General features: G+C 24.5%; 2 protein-coding genes and 1 non-coding gene across 4 annotated transcripts; 2 read left to right on the top strand and 1 right to left on the bottom strand.

The window, feature by feature from the left end:
• Window positions 1-1291: 1291 nt before the first annotated feature.
• LOC141532540 (tyrosine-protein kinase receptor torso-like) lies at window positions 1292-21242 on the top strand. Its single transcript, XM_074250923.1, has 18 exons — window positions 1292-1902; window positions 4847-4889; window positions 4960-5102; window positions 5184-5310; window positions 5639-5743; window positions 8372-8442; window positions 8525-8687; window positions 8786-8952; window positions 10262-10403; window positions 10480-10604; window positions 10678-10915; window positions 10983-11155; window positions 11234-11321; window positions 17029-17073; window positions 17181-17254; window positions 17454-17668; window positions 17869-18006; window positions 18975-21242. The coding sequence occupies exons 1-18, from the start codon at window positions 1807-1809 to the stop codon at window positions 19126-19128; spliced, it is 2307 nt and encodes a 768-aa protein (XP_074107024.1). The 5' UTR covers window positions 1292-1806; the 3' UTR covers window positions 19129-21242.
• Trnat-agu (transfer RNA threonine (anticodon AGU)) lies at window positions 5878-5951 on the top strand. The gene has a single exon. It is a non-coding gene; the product is annotated as a tRNA-Thr (tRNA).
• LOC141532541 (uncharacterized) lies at window positions 14704-16257 on the bottom strand. 2 transcript variants are annotated; one of them, XM_074250924.1, is made up of 3 exons: window positions 15907-16257; window positions 15467-15798; window positions 14704-15250 (listed from the first exon to the last, which is right to left on the bottom strand). In XM_074250924.1, the coding sequence occupies exons 2-3, from the start codon at window positions 15709-15711 to the stop codon at window positions 14884-14886; spliced, it is 612 nt and encodes a 203-aa protein (XP_074107025.1). In that variant the 5' UTR covers window positions 15712-15798; window positions 15907-16257; the 3' UTR covers window positions 14704-14883. Both variants share the same exon structure in this region, with proteins under 2 accessions (XP_074107025.1, XP_074107026.1).
• Window positions 21243-21495: the final 253 nt, after the last annotated feature.

The following is a 21495-nucleotide window of genomic DNA, read 5'->3' as shown; positions in this document are numbered from 1 at the left end:
TAAAAAATTTTTTTTTACGATTTATTTATCAAAAAAAAAATCTCTAAAAATTGACAGCTGTCGACTAATTTTATATCATACCAAAGTTAGCCAACGTTTTGAATTTTTGGATTTTTTTTCAATTATTCAATTAAAACAAAAAAAAAATTTTTTTTAAATTGCACTCAGAATTTTTCATGTTTTTTACAAATGAAATTTTTTTTATTTTTTTATAATAATTTTTTGAATAAAAAAAAATTCTAAAAATTTTTAGATGTTGATTAACTTAATTTTCATAAATTTTACTTTCATGTATTATTTCTGTAAGCAAACATTAAACTTTTCTTTAAATCTCATATTTTTGAATGAATTTCAGCAGTCTTTACTTTACAGAACAAATTAGACACGGTTTAAACATAGTTATTCCCCCATTCTGACTGAAAACTACCCATCCGATTACAAGAAATTATAGCAGTCATAATTAACGTCTTGATACTAGTGCAACTAAATCAAGTGGTGTTGAATATTATAGGATTATTTAACGTTTACTTCCGCTGTAATTCAATACTGTAATAAATTATAGTGATCATTTTTAAAAGAACGCGCTAATTGTTCTATTTTGTACTTTTAATTAACTTTGAATGCGTTATTTATCACTGAATTTCAAAATATCATTAAAAAATTTTCATATCTTTAATATTAATAATCAAAGCTACCATATAAATCAAATACACAATTTATTTATTTTTTTGTATTGTTAAAATTTTATTTTTTTTTACACTCAGTGATAATTTTCAAATAAAAAGTAATTTTCAAGTAAATATTGATTCATCAAATAGTTTAATTGAATTTAAACTTATAATTTAAATTTAAACTTCAATGTATATGTTTTTACTTATTTATCAATTAATTAATAATATTAAATTTTTTTCGGCTCATTATTCTTAAAATAATTAAAAAACCAAATAATTTTATCAAAATATTGTCTTATAACTTAAATTAAATTATTAAATAATATATAGTGAAAATATTACAAACAATATTTGCTCACTTAAGTATTAAATAATATTTAATCTAATATTTTAAAAATTTTTTAAAAAGACAATAAAATTCTTCGAGAATTTTACGAGCTTTGATATTTATTTAATAAAAAAAAAAATATATATATATATATATAAATGTCACGAGTTTCTACTCATTCATGGAAAGCTCTTAAAAATGATAATTTTCTGAAAAAATTAACCAAATAATTTTTATTATTCTAAACAAAGTATAAGGTATAAGGAATATATACCGAACATATGTATAATTTATTTTAGTTCCACTTGATCGGTCATACCGCGTTTAACACTCGTTAATAGCTCATCGTGTTTGTTCTCAAGCTTTACCTGTATTTGCATTGTTATTCAACACTTTAAATTCTAAAACGAGTGCAATATTTAAATAAATTTATAAACTGAAAAATTTCAATCACGAGAAATTTAATAAAAATTTTTTTTTTATAAAATACCAAAATGCGGATACGTGAATTTTATTTTGTTCTTAAACAACATAGAAAATAACAAACAAATTAGTTCGTTTTATTTTTATAATCGTGTACTTGGTAGAAAAAGTATGCGATAAATGTAGTTAGAATTAGATAAAAAAATATGAGGAGTAAACTTATATTATAACTACATACAATATATAAATAAAAATAACAGGAAAGTTTTAATTGCAATTTTAAAAATTGTCTTTCAAAATGTTACTGTTGTTAGTGTTATTATTATATGCGATAAATAGTAAATTATGAATTTCTGTATTAATCGTTGTTTTTAACATTAAAATATGTATTTTATTGTTTGGTTTTTATTTATTGGATGGACTTTTGGAGAAATTTTCAACCCAATTAAAATTGCTGATTGTATTAATAGTTGTAACGATGTAAGTAATTTTACAAATCATTAATAATATTTCAAAAAAAATTAATTTTGTCAAATATAAAAATGAATTATTTTAAATTATAAATTGTAAATTTTTATTAATTAAAATTTGATATTATTTTAAATATCTTTAAAAATTTTTGTAAAGAAAAAATAACATCAATTAAATCCGATTTATTATATTATTTATAAAAAAATTAAATTTTAATTATTTTATGTGAATAATTTATAATGATTTATAAACGTTTTTATTATATGTATTTATATATATATTTTTATTTTTTTATTTACAAGTTTTTTATCTTTAATATCCGCCTAAAATTATTCATATCGCGAAGAAACCAATTATTAACCTGACGATTAGTTGACACAGTTGGCGCTTAATAAACGCGTGTATATATATGTGAATGTTTGTAAAAAGATTTAAATTCGAGTATAAGGTAAAATAACTATATCAATATCACAATAAAAATCGAAACGCAAGTATCTAAAAGTTAAATTTTACTTGCGAAGAAATATTCATTTTCGTGTAGACTATCTGATTTAATAAAATTCTACTAAACTTGAATTATATAAAATTTAATATGATATTATAAGTTTTATTTCTTTTTTACACTAATTAAAAGTATGAAATAATACTTGTCGTATCTACTTTTTAAAATAAATAGCAAGGTTATTTGTTCTTCAATATAAATGGTAATTAACTAATAATCAACGCGACAGCGATTATGAAAAACAAGTTCATTTACTTTATTTTTATTTGTTACAATTGACGTGACACTCTGTGTAAATAATATATATAATTAAGATGTATATAATGAAAAAAATAACATAAAGGTTCTTAAACTGAAAACCGTCTACGTTTTTAAACTATTTAAATTTACACAGATGTGAACAATTATTTAAATCAGCTTCAACAGTTAATTTAGATAACTACTTAAAATTCACCGAATAAATTTTTATTGACGATAGAGGTATAGTTATATTAGATAAAAAAAAAAAAGCCTTGCAATCGATTTTTTTTTTAAATTATAATTAAATCGTTTATTAAAAAAAAAAAAATTCATGGTTAATTCACAAAGCAAATTTAAATGAAAATTAATTTAGCAGATACACGAAAAGAACAAAGTTACACTGCATATCCTCCCATGTTATACTTAGTGTTATCTGTGGTAAAAAAAAAATTTCAGATAACATCAAATATAATCCAGATTATACTAAGGGGAATGGGAGAATAACTATGTTCAAACCGTGTCTAATTTGTTCTGTAGAGTAAACATTGCTGAACTTCATTCACAAATATAAGATTTAAAAAAAAGTTTTATGTTTGCTTACAGAAATAATATATGAAAGGAAAATTTATGAAAATTAAGTTAATCGACATCTAAAAATTTTTAGAATTTTTTTTTATTCAAAAAATTATTATAAAAAAATAAATAAAAATTTCATTTGTAAAAAATATGAAAAATTCTGAGTGCAATTTTTAAAAAATGTTTTTTTTTTTGTTTTAATTTAATAATTGAAAAAAAAAATCTAAAAATTCAAAACGTCGGCTAACTTTAGGATCATGTAAAATTAGTCGACAGCTGTCAATTTTTAGAGATTTTTTTTTGCTAAATAAATCGTAAAAAAAATTTTTTAAAATTACATTAATAGTTTTTGTGAATACCTTCAAGGAAAGGAGAAAATTACACTGCATATCTTCCCATGTTATACTCAGTGTTATCTGTGGTGAAAAAAAATTTCAGATAATATCAGATATAATCCAGATTATACTAAATTATTTTTGTATTATACTCAGTGTAATCTCCGATTTGACCAAGTAATTTTTCTGGTTATACCGCGTAAGATTACACTGGATATGATCCGAAAAATATCCCGTATAATTTGAATTATACTCAGTAGAATCTTGGATTATATAATTTTTTCGAAAATTGTGATATTCAACTTTTTTCTTTTGTAATTTATAAATTTTTTTGAAAATTTGTAAAATTTGTTAAAATTGAGATAGTTAATTTTTTTTTCTAAATTGTTCATTTTTTTATGTATTTAAAAAAAAATATATATCAATAAAATTAAATAGAAATTTCGTTGAAAAAAATTCAAATTAAAATGATGACGACACTTGAAAATATTTACCAAAAATTTTCCAGTCTCAAATTTTGGGAAAAATTGTGCTTAAATGCTCCATAAATATTTTCTATCCATGCATTGCATTTTTAACAAATAAATTATTTATTTATTTATCCATTTTTTGCAAAAAAAACCCCGATCGGCATTATACATTAATAGAAACAATAATATATTTTAAATTATGTTTGAATTTAATATAAATACAAATAATGAAAATGAAAATTAATTTTTAATTGATGATATTTCACATGAATTAATTATTTAGTGTCGTATTTTTGATTTTTGTTATGAAAGCAGATATTGAATCCTCAAAGAAGTTATTAAGAAATTACGGCAAAAAAATTGACATGTAAAAATTTTTAAAAATAAAAGCAATTTTTTAAGAATAATTTTTGGAAAAAATTTATTTATTAAAAAAATTACAAGAAGATTAAGTGACTGTTAACTTTGATATAAATTCAATTATTTTATATTAAAACACTTCTTATATTCAACATCCATGAAGGTTATCTTGAAAAATTACCATACACTTTACGTAAATACTGGAAATGTCTGGTGTATTTAGCATCAATTTAAAATTATTTTACCCGCATCAGAATAATTTTCATATCAACTGAATCGGTAGACAAGGATTAAATGTATTTTAAAATCCTCAATGTCAACTAAGTCCAATCGCTTCTAAACAGTTAACTTTTTTCATCGGGAAATCCATCGCTAGATTTTATTGCACTTACATAATCTATTTATGAAAAAAGACACATTTTTTTTGTTTAAAAATTTGTTATTAAACTAATTTGTATATTTTTTTTCAGAGTTCGTGTCGAAATGATTGCTATGGAAATTTTTATCCTCAAGGTAAATTAATCATGTTCTTGAAAGTAAAAACGATTAAACATAATAAATTAAAAAAAATTTGTATTTTTAGGATTTAAAATTATTTTTACAAGCGCTGATTTCAATGCAACTTTGCATTGCAAGGACATTAATCTTCTGAGTATTTCACACAATCCGGGATTATTTTTTATCGAGCAAAGTGCTGCTAATGGAACTTGGAATAATGCACGCGTTGTACGTAATTAATTTTAAATAATCCCACAAATTTTCAAAATTAATTAGAATAATTATAATTGTATATTTTATAATTTCAAGGTCAACGAAAAAATTTCATTATTCGATAATTTACTTCCTGGGTTCAAGTATCGGTACCGCGCACGTCGAATAACTGAAGATGGAATTTCGGAACCAGAAATAACTGATTGGTTTACTACAACAGGATGTAAGATTATTTAACAATTATTTATTACTTTAAATATTATGCAATAAAAAAAAAATAAAAAATTATGTCTAAAAAAGGATTCCATGACTAAAAAATTTGTTGAAATGAACAAATTAATCTGTTAATTTTTAAAAGAAGAATATATTAATATCAATTAATATATGTTTCCGATACTATAATCAAACACAAATAGAAATGTTTTTTGACTTTCGTAATAAATTTTTTTTAGTTACAAAATAACAATTTTTCTAATAAAAACATGCCGGAGGCAGCAAAAATTTTTTCTTTTATCTAAATCTATGTTTTTTGAAAATTATTCTTTTTTTAGTAAACACTGAACCTGAGCGAGTGAAAGAAATTTTAGTAAATGCTACAATACTTGAAAAAAATTCAACGCATTTGCAAGCGGATATTACTTTAACACCCGGAGAAGGTAACTAATTAGTAATAATTATTAACACTCTAATTTTACAAAAGTTTAATCTTTTAAAATTATTTCTGAAATTTCTTCACCATTTATGTAAATCAGAAATATAAAAGTATGAGTAATTTGATACCAAATGTCGCGGCGCCGTGGCTTAGTTGGTTAAAGCGCCTGTCTAGTAAACAGGAGATCGGGGGTTCGAATCCCCCCGGAGCCTAGATACTTTAGGGTGTCATCTTTTTTTTTTTCATTAACATAAAATAATTATCTGGAATGTTAAACAATAAATTAACAAATCCTTTATTGAAATTTTTAGTTTAAGATAAAATATAATTATCTATCAAGGAGGTTTGATCTTTCGTAAATAAAAACTATTAGCTACATAAATAATGACAATTTTTTAAAAAGTTGTAATCTTTCTAGTTAAAAAAAAAAAATTCAAAATAATTGACAATAACTTGAAATTTAGTCACAGGAATTCAGGACAATAATTTCAAACTCCGTATTGATTAACTAGCTGTTACCTGCCCGCTTCGCTGGGTATTTTATAGAATTCTATTTTTAGATCTAAACTTGAAATTTAATTAGAGTATTGTCTTGACTTTCACAAATTCCAAATTTCATCGAATTAGCATATAACTTTTATCCATGTAATTATTCCAGCTAATATTCATTGTAACTTTCAATGTGTAATCATTATAATGTTTACGTGGCTTTTTTTCAAAAATGAATAATGATTGACACGAAGAAAAAAATTTGAAATGAGAATATGGAGTCTATAGGAGCTATAACTTGGAAATCAAAAATTTTTAATGTTAACACCCACCTTCGCAAACCCCTATGACATGAGTTATCGTAAAATTTGCCCATAGACTTTTTCTATATCTCTTACAGAAGATTCCTACCAAATTTAGAGTCGATAGAAGCTATAGCTTAAAAACGGGAATTTTTCATTATTAACACCCCCGCAATCCTCTTTGGGGTAGAATATCGTAAAATTCGTTCATAAATTATTTTTTCATCACTTACAGAAAATTCCTACAAAATTTGGAGTCTTTAGGAGTTATAGCTTGAAAATTAAAAATTTTGGTTGTTAATACCCACCCCCATAACCCTCTGTGAGGTAACATATCGTAAAATTCGTTTATAGATCATTTCTATACATCTTTTATAGAAGATTTATACCAAATTTGGAGTCGATAGGAACTATAGTTTAAAAACGGGAATTTTCCATTGTTAACGCCCCCGCAACACTCCTTATGGGTGGAATTTTGTAAAATCAGTTCTTAGCTGACCTCTACTCGGCGAAAGGAATATTCCTGCCAAATTTCAAGTCTCTAAGTCTTATAGTTCCAGAGATATCGTGATGGGTGACTATATCTATAGAAAGTCTCCTACACACAAAAAACAAATTTCTTGTGCCAAGAAAATTTTAAGGAAAACGAAAATTATTTTGGAGCAAGAAAAAATTTTCTTGGATCAAGAAAATTTTCTTGACTCGAAAAACTTTAACTTAATTCAAGAAATTTTCAACCTTCCTTAATATTTTCTTGAGCCAAGAAAATGTATATTTCAGTCAAGAATTTTTTTTTTCAGGATATATATATATATAGATGACTGAAAACTGTGTAGTTCACTTACTGTGTAGTTCACAGTTTATAATATTATTAAATATTTGTAGTTTAGTAGTCGTTTAAAATTATTGTCCTGAATTCCTGCGGCCAAATTTTAATTTATTTACATTTTCTGCGCTTGATTAAGATTTTAAGATAAAATTTTATATTTTTAGTTTTTATTGGCTGTCCAGTCTAATACAACAATTTTTTATCTAATTTTTTGGTAATATTGTTAGCCTGTATTTCCCTCCAGGCATTTTTTCAGTCAAATTTATCTTTAATGACAGATTTAGATATGAATTGACGATAATTTGTTTATGCCTGGAGGGAAGTACAGGCTAACAATATTCCGAAAAAATTAGATAAAAAATTGTTGTATTAGACTAGATAGCTAATAAAAACTAAAAATATAAAGTATCATAAAACCAGTCTTTAGAAAAAATAAATATCAAAAGTACAATTGACAATGTTAACTTTTCATAAGTCAAAGAATTAAAAAGTATTGAAAATAATTCAAATTGTATTATTTCCAATATTTTTTGATTTGTTTTTTTAATCAGGGCTATATTATCGCCAAATTTTGATTAATCTTATCTTCATCATTACATTGAAAAAAAAAGTTTTAGGAAAAATTACAATTATCTCATCGTTATCCAGGATTTGATTTTTTTGAATGTGACTTCAGCAGAAGTTTAAATATTTTTTAAATATTTTCAAAAATTAAATTAGAACTAAAAAAATATTTTTAAAAAATTGCACTTATAGTTTGTTAAATCTTCTAAATGTGTTAGTTTTTATTTTTTTTTTCTGGTAATTTAATTTTCATGATTTTGAATATCGTCGCTTTCATAATTTACTTTTATCCACATTTTTACGATGTAACATCGTAAAGTCTTAAATGTAAAATTATCAAAGTGAGCGTATTGAAAGTCTGGTCATGAATCATGATATTACAATTGTAATTTTTTCCTATTTTTACAAAAATGAAGTAGATATTTAAATTAATTTTTAATAATTTCAGATCTTAGTTGTTTCTATGAAGTTCTGTCGTTAACACGCAATGGAGGTTTATCTATTGGAAGTTTTAATGCAGTAAGTTATCGATAATCAATCACTTGTACTAAAAGAATTTTTATTTGATAGCTTCAATAAAAATATTGTATGTTTTGTCTAGACGAAAGGCTTTAAATTTTATCTCAATGGCCTTGATTACAATCAAAATAACACGTTAATAATATCTGCTAAAAATCAAGGTATTTTGTCAAGCAGTAAAAATTTGACTTACAGTTTTACAACGCCGGGTTGTTTGGATGTTCATAAAAATTTAACTGTCTGTCGTAAGTATTTGTATTTTATTTATTTACTTGCTACTTAAAAAACTCACATTATCAGATTATGGAACAAATATTCGTATTTATGTTGATGAAAATATTAGCACCAGCTGCAGTGACTGGATTAAATGTATCTCGAGTTCGTCATTATCAAGATAAGTGTAATTTCACTATTATTTGGGACGAACCGGAACTTATGCCTGATAGTTATACTATTCAAATTTTTATATTTAATAGGTCTGAAGAACCTCAATTGATTTTTCTTCCAGGGGTATGTGTTGATAGTTTTTTTAGATTTATTATTATTTTAATTTAAGGTAGTTAGAAAAAAATGGAATCGTCAGAGATACGCAGAAAGAACAAGATGACACTGGATATCATCCCAGATTATATTGAGTGAAAAATTTTTTTTAGATAGTAGTTAGTATAATCCAGATTACAATAAATATAATCCAGATATTACGCAGTATAATCTGGATTACAATGAGTATAAACAGGATTATAATGAGTATAATCCAGATTATAATGAGTATAATCCAGATTACAATGAGTATAATCCAGATTACAATGAGTATAATCCAGATTACAATGAGTATAATCTAAAAATTATTTAGTATAATCAGGATTATATTTAATATTATCTGAAATTTTTTTTCACCACAGATATCAGTGAGTATAATCTGGGATGATATTCAGTGTCATCTTGTTTTTTCCGTATAGGTATGACAATTTTAAAAATTTACCTTGTCAAAAAAATTTAAAGAAAATTTCAGATGAAGAAAATTTGATAAACGATACTGGGAGAAAAAATTTCTTATAAAAAAATCTGAGTATTGTTGTGCCAAAAATTAATTTATAAAAAATTTTCAATAGTTTTATTTCTTAGAAAAAAAATTGCTAATTATTTACAAGTGGGGTCAACCTCATTTTGGACCATGACTTGGTGAAAAATTAGCATTTAAAAATTTTTTATATTCTGCTTGTTTTTACTGCGCATTTATGATAAAAAATTTTGTGAAGGAAAAAAATAAAGATTTCAATAACTTTTTTGCCTTTGAAAGTTGGAAAAAAATTGGCTTTCATGTTTTCGGATAAGATTTATATTTTACATTTTTTTTTGTGTTTTTAATATATTTTTTTGAAAAGAACATAAAAAAAATTGATCAATTTGATCTAAAAGAAAAAGAAAATAATTTAACATGGCCCAGCATAGATTGACCCCTCTAGAAAAAATTTTCTAGAGTTGGAAAAAAAAAAACAATTTCAGATAGACAACTTGCGAATTTTTATGCAAAATTTTTTTTTTTCCACATGTAGAAAACTTTTTTTTTTTATAATAAGAAAATTACTGTGAGAAAATTTTCGACAAATTAATTTCTTATTACAAAATTTTTTTTTCAAAAGAAATTTTTTCTATCAGCGTAGAATGAGAGATATTTAATAAAAATATTAGCGATTTTCAGGCTTACTTCTAATTTAAAGCATGTAAAATTGCTCGATAGAATTGGAAAAAAAAAAAATTAGCAGAATAAAGAAGAATGTTTTTTCGATAAATGAATTTTAAATAAAATTTGTTTTAGGATGCAGCGGAAGCTAACGTTTCAGTGAATAAAACTGGAATAAATTACATGATAAGTATTATAGCTGAATCTCATGGTGGTATTAGTACACCAGTTTCTATTTTTGAAACATTTGATCGTGTTGAAAATTATCCCGTAGCAGGTATGTATTAAAAAGTAAACACACAATCATTTTTAAAAATATCAATTACTTGAAGAATTAATTTTTTTATTTTCAGTATTCAATGAAATAATAATAATCTCTCCAATAGTCATTATCACCACAATTCTGATAGTAGTCATACTTTTTTACCTAAAACGTCGTAAAAATGAGAAACTTCGAAGACAAAATAAATATTGCTCTGTAATTAATTTCTGTATAATTTATTATTACTTCTATAATTTTTATTGAAATAATTAAAATTTTTTACTTACAGAATATCAAAAAAACATTAAATCTGAACCCATTATATAAGAAATATTTAAAACCAACTTTGATAAGTGACAACAAAATAGACAATGATGTATTATTAAAAACAGATAATTTTGAAATACTTCCAGTACAATTAAGAATAAAAGATGAATTGGGTAGCGGTATTTCTGGTATCGTAAGACTTGGTTTACTTAAAGTTGACCAATATGAATCAATTCATGTTGCTGTTAAAATGCTAAAAGGTAATTGTTTTAAGAAAATTATTTTACTAGATTATTTTACTGAATTAAAAAAAATTTTTTACAATAGACTGTTCAAGTTCTGAAGAAATAAAAAATTTTCACCAAGAAATTGCCATTATGAAATCTGCTGGGATTCATAAAAATATTGCTTCATTAATTGGATGCTGCACTTCAAATATAAGGCCGATGCTAATCGTTGAATATTGCAGTCGCGGGGATTTACAAAGTTTCCTCAGAGATGTAAGTAGAGAATAAGTTAGTAAATTGTTTGAAAGAAGAAAGAATAAGTAAATTATTAAAATTGATTTTATTATTTAGAAATGGGAAAAAATGCTGTTGAATAGACAAAAAAAGGATAAGCCACTGAACAATTCCTGCCAGAATCCAAGTTATTTTCCACTATCATGTATGTTTATTTAATTATTTAATCAATAACTTGCAACTATGCAGTCACTGTGTGACTGCCGTGATTTGTGAATTAAAAAAAATTAAAATTTTGTTTTATCAAATAATGACTTATGTTGAATGGCACTGTACTTTCTTCAATATTAACATTTTTAAAGATATAAGTTCATCCCGATGTTACACTCATCAAGAGCTTTCATTTGAGTACCCACATGCATTTTGATATATTTTTCATATATATATATATATATATATATATATATATATATATATATATATATATATATATATATATATATATATATATATATATATATATATATATATATATATCAAAAATCTATGTGGGTACTCAAATGAAAGGTCTCGATTAGTGTAATGTCGGAGTGAGCTTATATCTCTAAAAATGTTAATAGTTGACAAGATACAATATCATTTCTTAATTAATAACATTTTTATAATGCTGAAGTTAGCCGTCAGCTGTCAATTTTAAAAATTTTAATAACAAATTAATTACAATAAAAAAGCACTTCTTAAAATTTCTTAAATTTTCATTTGTAATTTTTATTAACTTTCACATGTAGAATTTTTTTTTTCAATAATTGCATAATTATAAAATTTTAAAATAATTTTTAATGTCTGCCAACTTCAGTGTCATCATTTGTTAAGATATAAACTCATCCCGATGTTACACTCATCAAGAGCTTTCATTTGAGTACCCACATGCATTTTTATATATTTTTCATAAATACATATATATATATATATATATATATATATATATATATATATATATATATATATATATATATATATATATATATATTGGGAAACTGAGCATTTAAATACGCTATCTGGTGGTCAAATTTTGTACTAACGATTGTAGGATACTCAACCAAATGATAACTGTCATTTCTATGACAACAATCTTTTTTTATTTAAAATTTAATATTTTCAAGGGACATAAGCTTTAAGTTAAATTTTAAATAAATAAATATTGAACTTGATTTAAAAAAAATTTATATACGTATATTATTATTTTCGTAAGTATGGAATTTTCTCCTCATAAAAATAAAAGTAATGTATACTGTTGTGTTTATGGGTGTAAAAGTCATGCTTCTAAGTATGAAACAGTTCGGTTTCATGTATTTCCTAAAAAAAATGACAGTTTTGTGAAAATTTTAAATATTTTTAATGCTGAAGAGTTAATCGACAGAAGAGATGCTTGGATAAAAGTTCTTAGAATGGGAAAAAAGTGTCACCGTCTATGCGAGTATGTTCACGTCATTTTACTGAACATGATTATATTCCTTCTGGTATGTATAAACTGTAACTTATAATCTAATAATTTTTAAATCTCGATTCTCATTGGATTGGATTGGATTAATATTATAACTTTATTCATTTTCCAGTCAAATAGCAGCATTATTTGAAGAAAACAGCTGTACCATCAATTAATCTGCCTAAGAGCTCTGTTGATTGCTCAGATAAGCTTAATCATACTCTATCGTCTCAGCGAGAAGAGAGACAAATAAGAAGATCATCTTTGAAACATAAAAAAAATATCAACGCAAATGAGCAAACAGCAACAATATCTAGTGATAACCATTATAATGATAATCTACAAAGCTTTGAGGATTCAAATAATGTAACTAAGCAAAGAAGTGATAAAGAAAAATCAAGAGAAAAAGTAACAGCAGAAGAAGAAAAAGAAGAAGACTTGGGTCTCCAAAATGATCAATTATCTGGCATAGAACAAGCAGTGAAAACTTTTGACTGTGGTATTCAGTCCGTTATCGACAAAATTGTACAAAATCTGAGCGAAATTGGTATAAATATTGGTGATAAAATCATTTTTCCTCGACTATCTTCAGTTATTTTAACTGAAAATTCAGAAAACAACTCTCTCTGCTCGCCTAGAAAAAAAAAACAGTAACTGAAAATAATTTAACATTGATTAAGGTGATAGAAAAGTTTGAATTGTGTACAAAACGTAATATTGAAATGAGTGTGAAAAAGTTTAACGATGTTGGAACTCAAGTGCGTACAGATAATTTTATTCCAAAATTTTCAGAATTTATTTCAAATGATCATGAACTTAGTACTTTAACAGGAATTCCAAATTTTTGTTTATTGTATACGATAATAAAATTAGTAGATAAACAAAGACCTCCAACATCACATTCTTATGCAAAATTAGATTCATTGGAAGTTATCATAATGACGTTTATGAAGTTAAAACAAAATATGTCATATGCTCTTCTAGCTATTTTGTTTAAGTCGTATACTCCAGAGATTTGTAAAGATCGAATTTTTCATATGATTGATATTTTATACAAATGTTTAAAGCCAGCAATATTATGGCCTAGCAAAGAGAGTATTCTTAAAAATATTCCTCTTGATATTGTAGGATTTGAGAATGTTCGTGCTGTGATTGATTGCACAGAAATTCCAATTCAAAGACCAAAAAATTTATGCTGCCAAATTGTAACTTATTCTCGTTACAAAAATTGTTACACTGTTAAATTTATGACTGCTGTCACGCCTGCTGGATTAATTTCATTTATTAGTAAGCCTTACGGTGGTCGGGCTTCTGATAATGCTGTGTTTGAGCAAAGTGAAATAATTAAAAAATTTGACAAAAAGGATGCTGTGATGACTGATCGGGGTTTTACTGTTGATGATTTATGCCAAAAAAATGACGTGAAACTTATTTCACCGCCTTTTCTTAAGGATAAAATACAATTTTCGAAAATGGAAGCCATGAACGGTCGCAAAATAGCAAAAGCTCGTGTACATGTGGAACGGAGTAACCAGCGGATCAAAATTTTTGAAATACTATCGTCGAAAATGCCTATTGGTCTTGTGCATAAAATTGAAGAAATTTTTACTATAATTTGTGCCATTGTAAATTTAAGTCAACCTATTCTGAAAGATGAAAAATTCATTCAGGATTAAAACAACAAAATAGTTTTATATAAATGTTTTATTGATTGTTAACTTATTTTATAAAAATATAAAATAAAAATAAAGTTTATAAATAATGAAAAAATAACATTTTATTGATTTTCTTTTTGGTTTTCATCTTTTTCTTTTTCTCTCAGACATATATTATGTATCATCTTATTAAAATAAATTTTTTTTAAAGTTATCAATAAATTTTTGTAAATTTTTCATCAAAACGAACAGGTATTATTTTTATATTCTTATCAAAAGAAGAATATATGATAAAATCCGTAGAGGGTAAATTAAGTATTGCCATACTTATTTGAACTTGCGCAAAATACATGTTTTTTTTTTTTAAGTTAAAGCATCATGTTCGTTAGTTAGCCACTTGATTGATTTTACGGTGTCGTCAATATTTTTTTTTTACCTTCTTTGGGATACTTAATTTCAATAAGTTTCCATGGTTTATTATTTTCAAAAACAATCCCATCAGGTGAACATCCCAACCAAGGATTTAACTCCGAAATAACTAGACCGCATTGGACGACTTCCATTAACATACAACTTTCATAAGCTTCGCGTGCATAAGTTTCTTGTTCTAATCCGTATTTTGTATTTTAATTACTGAATGATGAGCTATAGAAGTAATCAGTAGATTTTTTTCTCCAATCTGGTTTTTTATTAAAAAAGTAAGTATATAATGAGTAAGCTCTGCTGGCAATTATACGATGTTCTCGTTCACTTAGCCATACAGAGTAAAACTCTGTACTTTTAGAACAAATCGTTATCGCATCTGCAGACAATCGATTAAAAACTGCGGAACAACAAGTGTTAATGGGATCAATTTTATGAAAATTTTTCACATCTGTAAGTAATTGTGATGTCTTCTGATTAATAATAATTGCTCCAATGTTTTCGGGGCGTAAAAGTAAATTATTATTGTCATCATGATTAATTTCTTGCAAAGTTGCATGTCTTCCAGACCTGCAAGTTAGTATTAAAAAAACAAAGGGAAACAACATTTAATTAGTCAAATTCTCATTCACTAAAAGATAAACAACAAGTTCAATAGATCAGTGAATAATGATAATCTCACTGTAACTTAATTGCAACATAAAATATTAAATTCATAGTGTAAACTATTTACAAAAAAATCAATAAAAAATTTTTTCAAATTAATTAAGATGAAAAATTATTTACATATGTTTTGCTAACGCTGATAAAGGGTTATCTTCAACCATTATCTTACGAAAATTTTCTTCATAATCATCATCAGTTCCATCAAGTTGATTAGAAGTATTTAAAGCCAAAGACATATCATCAGCTTCTTTTGTAGGTGTCGTAGTTTCAGAGTTCTCTAATTGCAGTTTATTTTTTTTTAATTTTCCCTCAACACTTTTTTTTTTTTTTACATCAAAACAATTGTGCTCCAGTAAAGGCTTCATATCGTATTTTTCAAGGGCTGATTTATGTGGAGCACTCCAAACACATTTTTATCTGTGCAAGTGATTTTTAAACTCTCCAGATCATTTCTGAAAGAGCAAAAGATAAAATTATTACATAAATAATGTATAAGGTCATTATTTTAATAATTATGAAAGAACTTATTTTAATACTTAAAAATCAAAAGTCATAATTACCGGTTACAGAACAAAAGCACCCCCACAATATGCTTGCAAGTACCTCCTAATCCAGCTTTACATGAACATTCCATACCAATTATTTTGCCATCTTTTGAAATTTGGCCATTTATTTCGTGAGGTTCATTTTTTAAACTTGTTTGTAAACAAAATGCGAGAAGGTGGTAAACATCACTCTCACTATTATTATTTACGATACCACAATTTAATATATGACCACGATCAATTATATTTTCGCCACCAATAAAGTTTCTACTATTGGGGGTAGAAGAACCAAATTTACATATTTCTTGGATAGACACACGCATTTTTATTTCTCAATTAATTACTTTTTATTCACATCAACGTGTACTTTAACGGATCAGCTGATACTATAATCCTACAATCGCTAGTTAGGTTTTCTACCACCAGACGGTCAAATTTTAAGCCACGCCCCTCCCACGGATCCCAATATATATATATATATATATATATCAAATGAAAGGTCTTAATGAGTTTAATGTCGAGGTGAGTTTATATCTTTAAAAATGTCAGTATTTCACCAGATATGAGGACATTTCTTAATTATATATCTAGAGATAGAGCAGTTTCGAATGCAGCCTAAATACTTACCATAATAAATTGACTATTGGTGAGAATGAAATGAAACCTTGAAAAGGCACAAATTCAAGTCAAGACCTTTGCAATGACACTAAATTTCACTAAAAAAATCGATTTTATGATATGCCTATCCTTGAAACAAAATTTTTCTTATTCTCTTCACAGCCGGTCCCTACGATTGCAGCTTTATATTTCTCTCTTAAATAAAGAAGAATTAAAAAAAAAACGCTCTGCTACGTAATCGATTTTTTAATTATCTATATCCTAGAAAAAAAGGAGATCGGCTGTTAAAAATATAAACATATGAAAATTTTGTTGATTTTTCTGTTAAGGAAAAATTATTACAAAAAATCTCATTAAAAAAAATTATTACAAAAAAATCATAAGAAAAATTTTGTAAAGAGATAATTTTAAAAATAACAAGTGCAATTTTTATCAAAATAATTTGCTGATTTTAGTATTATTAAACATGATGTTTGGAAAATTTGACTTTGAATAATCAATATTTTTTTTTGTTTTTAGGGAATAAAAAATCAGTATCGAATCAATTATATGATGTACAACAAGGTTTTTATAAATTTTTTATAATTATCTTCGATACTATTAAATTGTCAAAAATGTATGCTCATTAAAAATGAAATTTATAACAAAAAAAAAAAATTTTCTTTGTTTAGAATTACTTGAAGACAGTGAAGAAATAACAGTAGAAACTTTATTGAATTTCGCTCAACAAATCGCTAACGGAATGGTAAATATTATCTATGACTTGTTATCATACTATTAACCTCGTTTTCTCTAATATATGTAACTTTGCGTATAATAATTATTAAACAATTTTGCGATGGATTAAAATAAAAAGTAAATTTAAAAAAATTTTTTTAACTTTTTTAAATAACATCAATAAAATAAAAAATTTCAATTAATTATTAAACGATTTTAATTTACAGGAATATTTATCTCTCAACCGAATAGTCCACCGTGATTTGGCGGCCCGCAATGTTCTAATTTGCGATGATTTCACGGTAAAAATTTCAGATTTTGGATTAAGTCGCGACATTTATTGCGAGAGTGTTTACAAAAAAGAAGGTAATGGTAAATTACCAATAAAGTGGATGGCTATTGAAGCTTTGACTCATCAAATTTACACGACGCAAAGTGATGTGTGAGTAAAAAAATATTTACTTAACTTTAAATAAATTAATTAATTAATTAAAAAAATAAATACGAGTTGGATTTTTTTTTAATCAATTAATTAAAGAAATAAGTTGTTAGTAACGTTCTGGCTAAATTTAAAAATATTTGAATTAATTTTTGTGTTAAAAATTACAATTGCTTCCCTGGTGATGAATAAAATTCAAATAGATGGTCATTTGGAATACTTTTGTGGGAAATAGTAACACTAGGATGCAATCCGTATCCTGAAATCCCAACACATATGATTTTACACTATTTAAAATCTGACTATCGAATGGCTAAGCCGTCAAATTGCGGCCAAGAATTGTAAGTTAATTAAATTTTACATAAAAAATTGAAATGAATAAATCGCGTGCTTAAAGGTAAAAGGGCTTATAGCTAAGGGTTAATAGGGATTTGTGCTGAAAGGGCGTATAAAAAAATTTTTTTTTGCCATTCGTTTTAAAATTGTCCGAAACGTAAAAATCTGTGAAAAAAAAAAGTTGGTAGCCTAAAGCTTTAAGAAAAGTACTACTTAAAGGTAAAAGGGCGCATAAAAAAATTGTAATTTTGATACCAAATGTTAAATAATAATTTCACAAGACGAGTTATGCTAAAATAATAGTCTCATTTACAAAGTTTAATATAAACAAATAAAAAATAAATCAATCAAAAACAAATTACGTAAAAATTAAATAATAAAAAAACCACAATGATAGATAACATTCAAATATTTAAAAATTTCCCGTTTTTTTTTAAACATTCAAATATTTTAAAATTTCCCGCTTTTTTTAAAACATGGTAATATTTTAAAATTATAACATTTAAATATTTAAAAATTTCCCATTTTTCTTCAAACATTATAATTTCATGATAATTGTTCATGTTTTTAAATTTTATAACTATTTCTTAAAATAAAAAGCGAGAAAATAATCACGAGTACTTAATTGTTTTTTGGATATATTTTCTTTTGTAACTTTAAAAAATTGTACAGCTGAGGTTCTACGCCGCTACTACCATAAAATGTTTTTTTTTTTCACATTTTTAAACTACGAATAGGTTCCTTTGTAAACTGACCAAAAAAAAATTATACGCCCTTTTACTTTAAAAAAAAATTTTTTTTTCAATTTTAAGTGTAAAATGTGTCTACTACTTGATTGGCAATAAAAAAAAAATATGCGCCCTTTTACTTTTGCAAAGGTAAAAGGGCGCATAAATTGTTATAAGCTCTTTTACCTTTAGGCACGCGAAATTTTAATGAAAAATAATATTTTTATTAATAATAAATATTCTAGATATAACATAATGTTAGCATGTTGGAATTCATCACCACGAAGTAGACCAACATTTACCGAATTGAAACACGATCTCAACGCTTTAATGTCTTCAAACAATAAACACGACTACTTAAATATGAATGACTCAATTCAAGTGCCATATAAAATATAAACATTAAAATGATAAATATAAATAATACAGTAATTGTAAAAATTGTCAAGACTTTGAAAGCTTTAAATTTCCAAAAAGAACAATTTTATATGCAGAATTTAAATATAATGTGCAAAATTGTTTATTGTACATACATATGGATTCATGGAATATAATAACTTTATATTTTTTTTTATATTTATATTCATATTCATGTTATATATACATATACATATTCTTAATGGTAATAATAATAATTTAAAAAAAAAAAAAATCTGTTATAGTAATAACGTAGAAAGTAATTAATATTTATGATTTAAATATATATAAATGAGTAAATGAATATTTTTTCAATATACTGTTTACAAATATTACAAGTATGTTGTCAACAACTTTTAATTAATATTTATATAATTAATAAATCCCTTTTATTTTTTTTATGGTGTTCCAAGTTGTTTTAAATAAATAAAAGTTCCTGTAATCCTGAATCGCGTGAATCGAAAGAATTTTTAATTATACAATTTTATAATTTATTAACTAATTATAAAAAAGTTTGAATATTTAAAGGCAGCTGTTGAGTCTAGTTTTTTTTCAACGATTATTAATTTTAAATTAAGTAATTCACAGTACACAAAAATAACAAAATAACACTGGATATACTCCCATATTATACTCCGTGATATCTGTGGCGAAAAAAAATTTCAGATAATAGCAAATATCATCCAGATTATACTAAATAATCAGTTAATAATATTAGTATGTGACCATTTATATTTTTTGCTATGTAAAAATATTTTTTTTTGCCGTTATAATGCAACTTGTTGCTAAAAAAATCGAACTAAAGAAATATTTAAACTGTGTCTTCATGTCTTGAATAATGTCGTTCAGGGTTGCAGTTAACTACTCAGACTGACAACATTCCAAATTAATAAATTACTAGAACTTGGAAAGTTAATATAAAATTTAATTTAAAATAATTCATTTTGCAAATTTTAAAATTCCGAAAAATATAATGTTGAATAGAGGAAAAAACTGAATCTATATTGATAGAATCTTTCAAATTCACAAAGTCTCAATAAATTAAAAAACAACAACGAAAATTTTTACGCCAAAATGAATGAACAGACGAACATTTATTTAGCCGAAAAATGTAAATATATAGTCATTTGGATGAGTAATTTTTGGCCGAATCATTATTCGGATGAATGTACATCAGAAGGAACCTTTTTCGAAATTAAATTAATTTTAACTCTTGAGGAATATAAGATTTATGGTTATCTATATTCAAGAGCTTGGTTTTTTTATAATTTACAAAATTGTTTTTCGGCTGATATTCTATTTAAGTTAATGTATTTTATAAATTTTGAAAGTAGCGGAATTTTAAATTTTCTAAAGTTTTGATAATTCAAAATATTATCAATCCGACTGGTTGACCGCAACCCGTCGTTCATTGCAATTTTGATTTAGTAATTTGAATTTCAATTTTATTACTGAAATTCTTCGTCTAACATTTTTAAGTTTAAAGAAACGAAAAAAAATATTTTATCCCCAAATTATCGGAAAAATTGTGCTTTAATGCTTCTTAAATATTTTTTATGTATGTAATAATTATTTAAAACAATATTTGACTATCCTTATATTTAAAATACATAATAGATATATCGTGGGTATAATCTCAATTTCTACCGAGTATAATTCAAATTATATGGGGTATTTTTTCCAGAAAAATTACTGTATAAAATCGGAGATTACACCGAGTATAATCTAAAAATTATTTAGTATAATCAGGATTACATTTGCTATTATCTGAAATTTTTTTTCACCACAGATATCATGGAGTATAATATGGAAGGATATCCAGTGTCATTTTGTTCTTTCCGTGTACAATACTAATATTTACTTTTGTTATTTTCAATTAGAATTTATCAGCTAGAAAATTTTTTTACACATCTATTAATTGTAATTTTTTAGTCAATTCACGCTCTGGACTTGTTGATCTTATATAATATATTTTTTCAAATTTAAATATTAATCACATATATTGATACTTCCGTGATATATATATTTATTTATTTATTTACAATAAATTCATTGTAAATTAAAAAATCTATCTAGTAAATATTTATATTTATATATTTATTAGTTTCATACAAAACAAATTTGATATTTTTTTTATTCATATTTATATATCTATATATTTTGATTTATAATATATATATATATATATATATATATATATATATATATATATATATATATATATATATATATATATATATATATATATATATATATATATATATATATATATATATATATCTTTAAATCTGTACAAAATGATATAAATAACTGTAAATAAATAAATAAATTGATTTTAATTGTTTTTGT

Source organism: Cotesia typhae, unplaced genomic scaffold (genome assembly GCF_013202065.1).
Source record: "Cotesia typhae breed Kobodo isofemale line unplaced genomic scaffold, CoteBio_Ctyphae contig_65, whole genome shotgun sequence".
NCBI classification, from domain to species: domain Eukaryota; kingdom Metazoa; phylum Arthropoda; class Insecta; order Hymenoptera; family Braconidae; genus Cotesia; species Cotesia typhae.
The sequence above is the reverse complement of the archived record's forward strand: the minus strand, read 5'-3'. Positions and strand labels throughout refer to the sequence as shown.

Excerpts from the sequence above, each read along its gene's own strand:
- LOC141532541 (XM_074250924.1), bottom strand. The coding sequence starts at position 15,711 with ATGAAGCCTTTACTGGAGCACAATTGTTTTGATGTAAAAAAAAAAAAA. Across the intron at positions 15,251-15,466 it reads TCAGCGTTAGCAAAACATAT|GTCTGGAAGACATGCAACTT; the intron begins GTAAATAATTTT and ends ACTAACTTGCAG.
- LOC141532540 (XM_074250923.1), top strand. The coding sequence starts at position 1,807 with ATGTATTTTATTGTTTGGTTTTTATTTATTGGATGGACTTTTGGAGAA. Across the intron at positions 8,443-8,524 it reads CTATTGGAAGTTTTAATGCA|ACGAAAGGCTTTAAATTTTA; the intron begins GTAAGTTATCGA and ends TGTTTTGTCTAG. Across the intron at positions 10,916-10,982 it reads TGCTGTTAAAATGCTAAAAG|ACTGTTCAAGTTCTGAAGAA; the intron begins GTAATTGTTTTA and ends TTTTTACAATAG.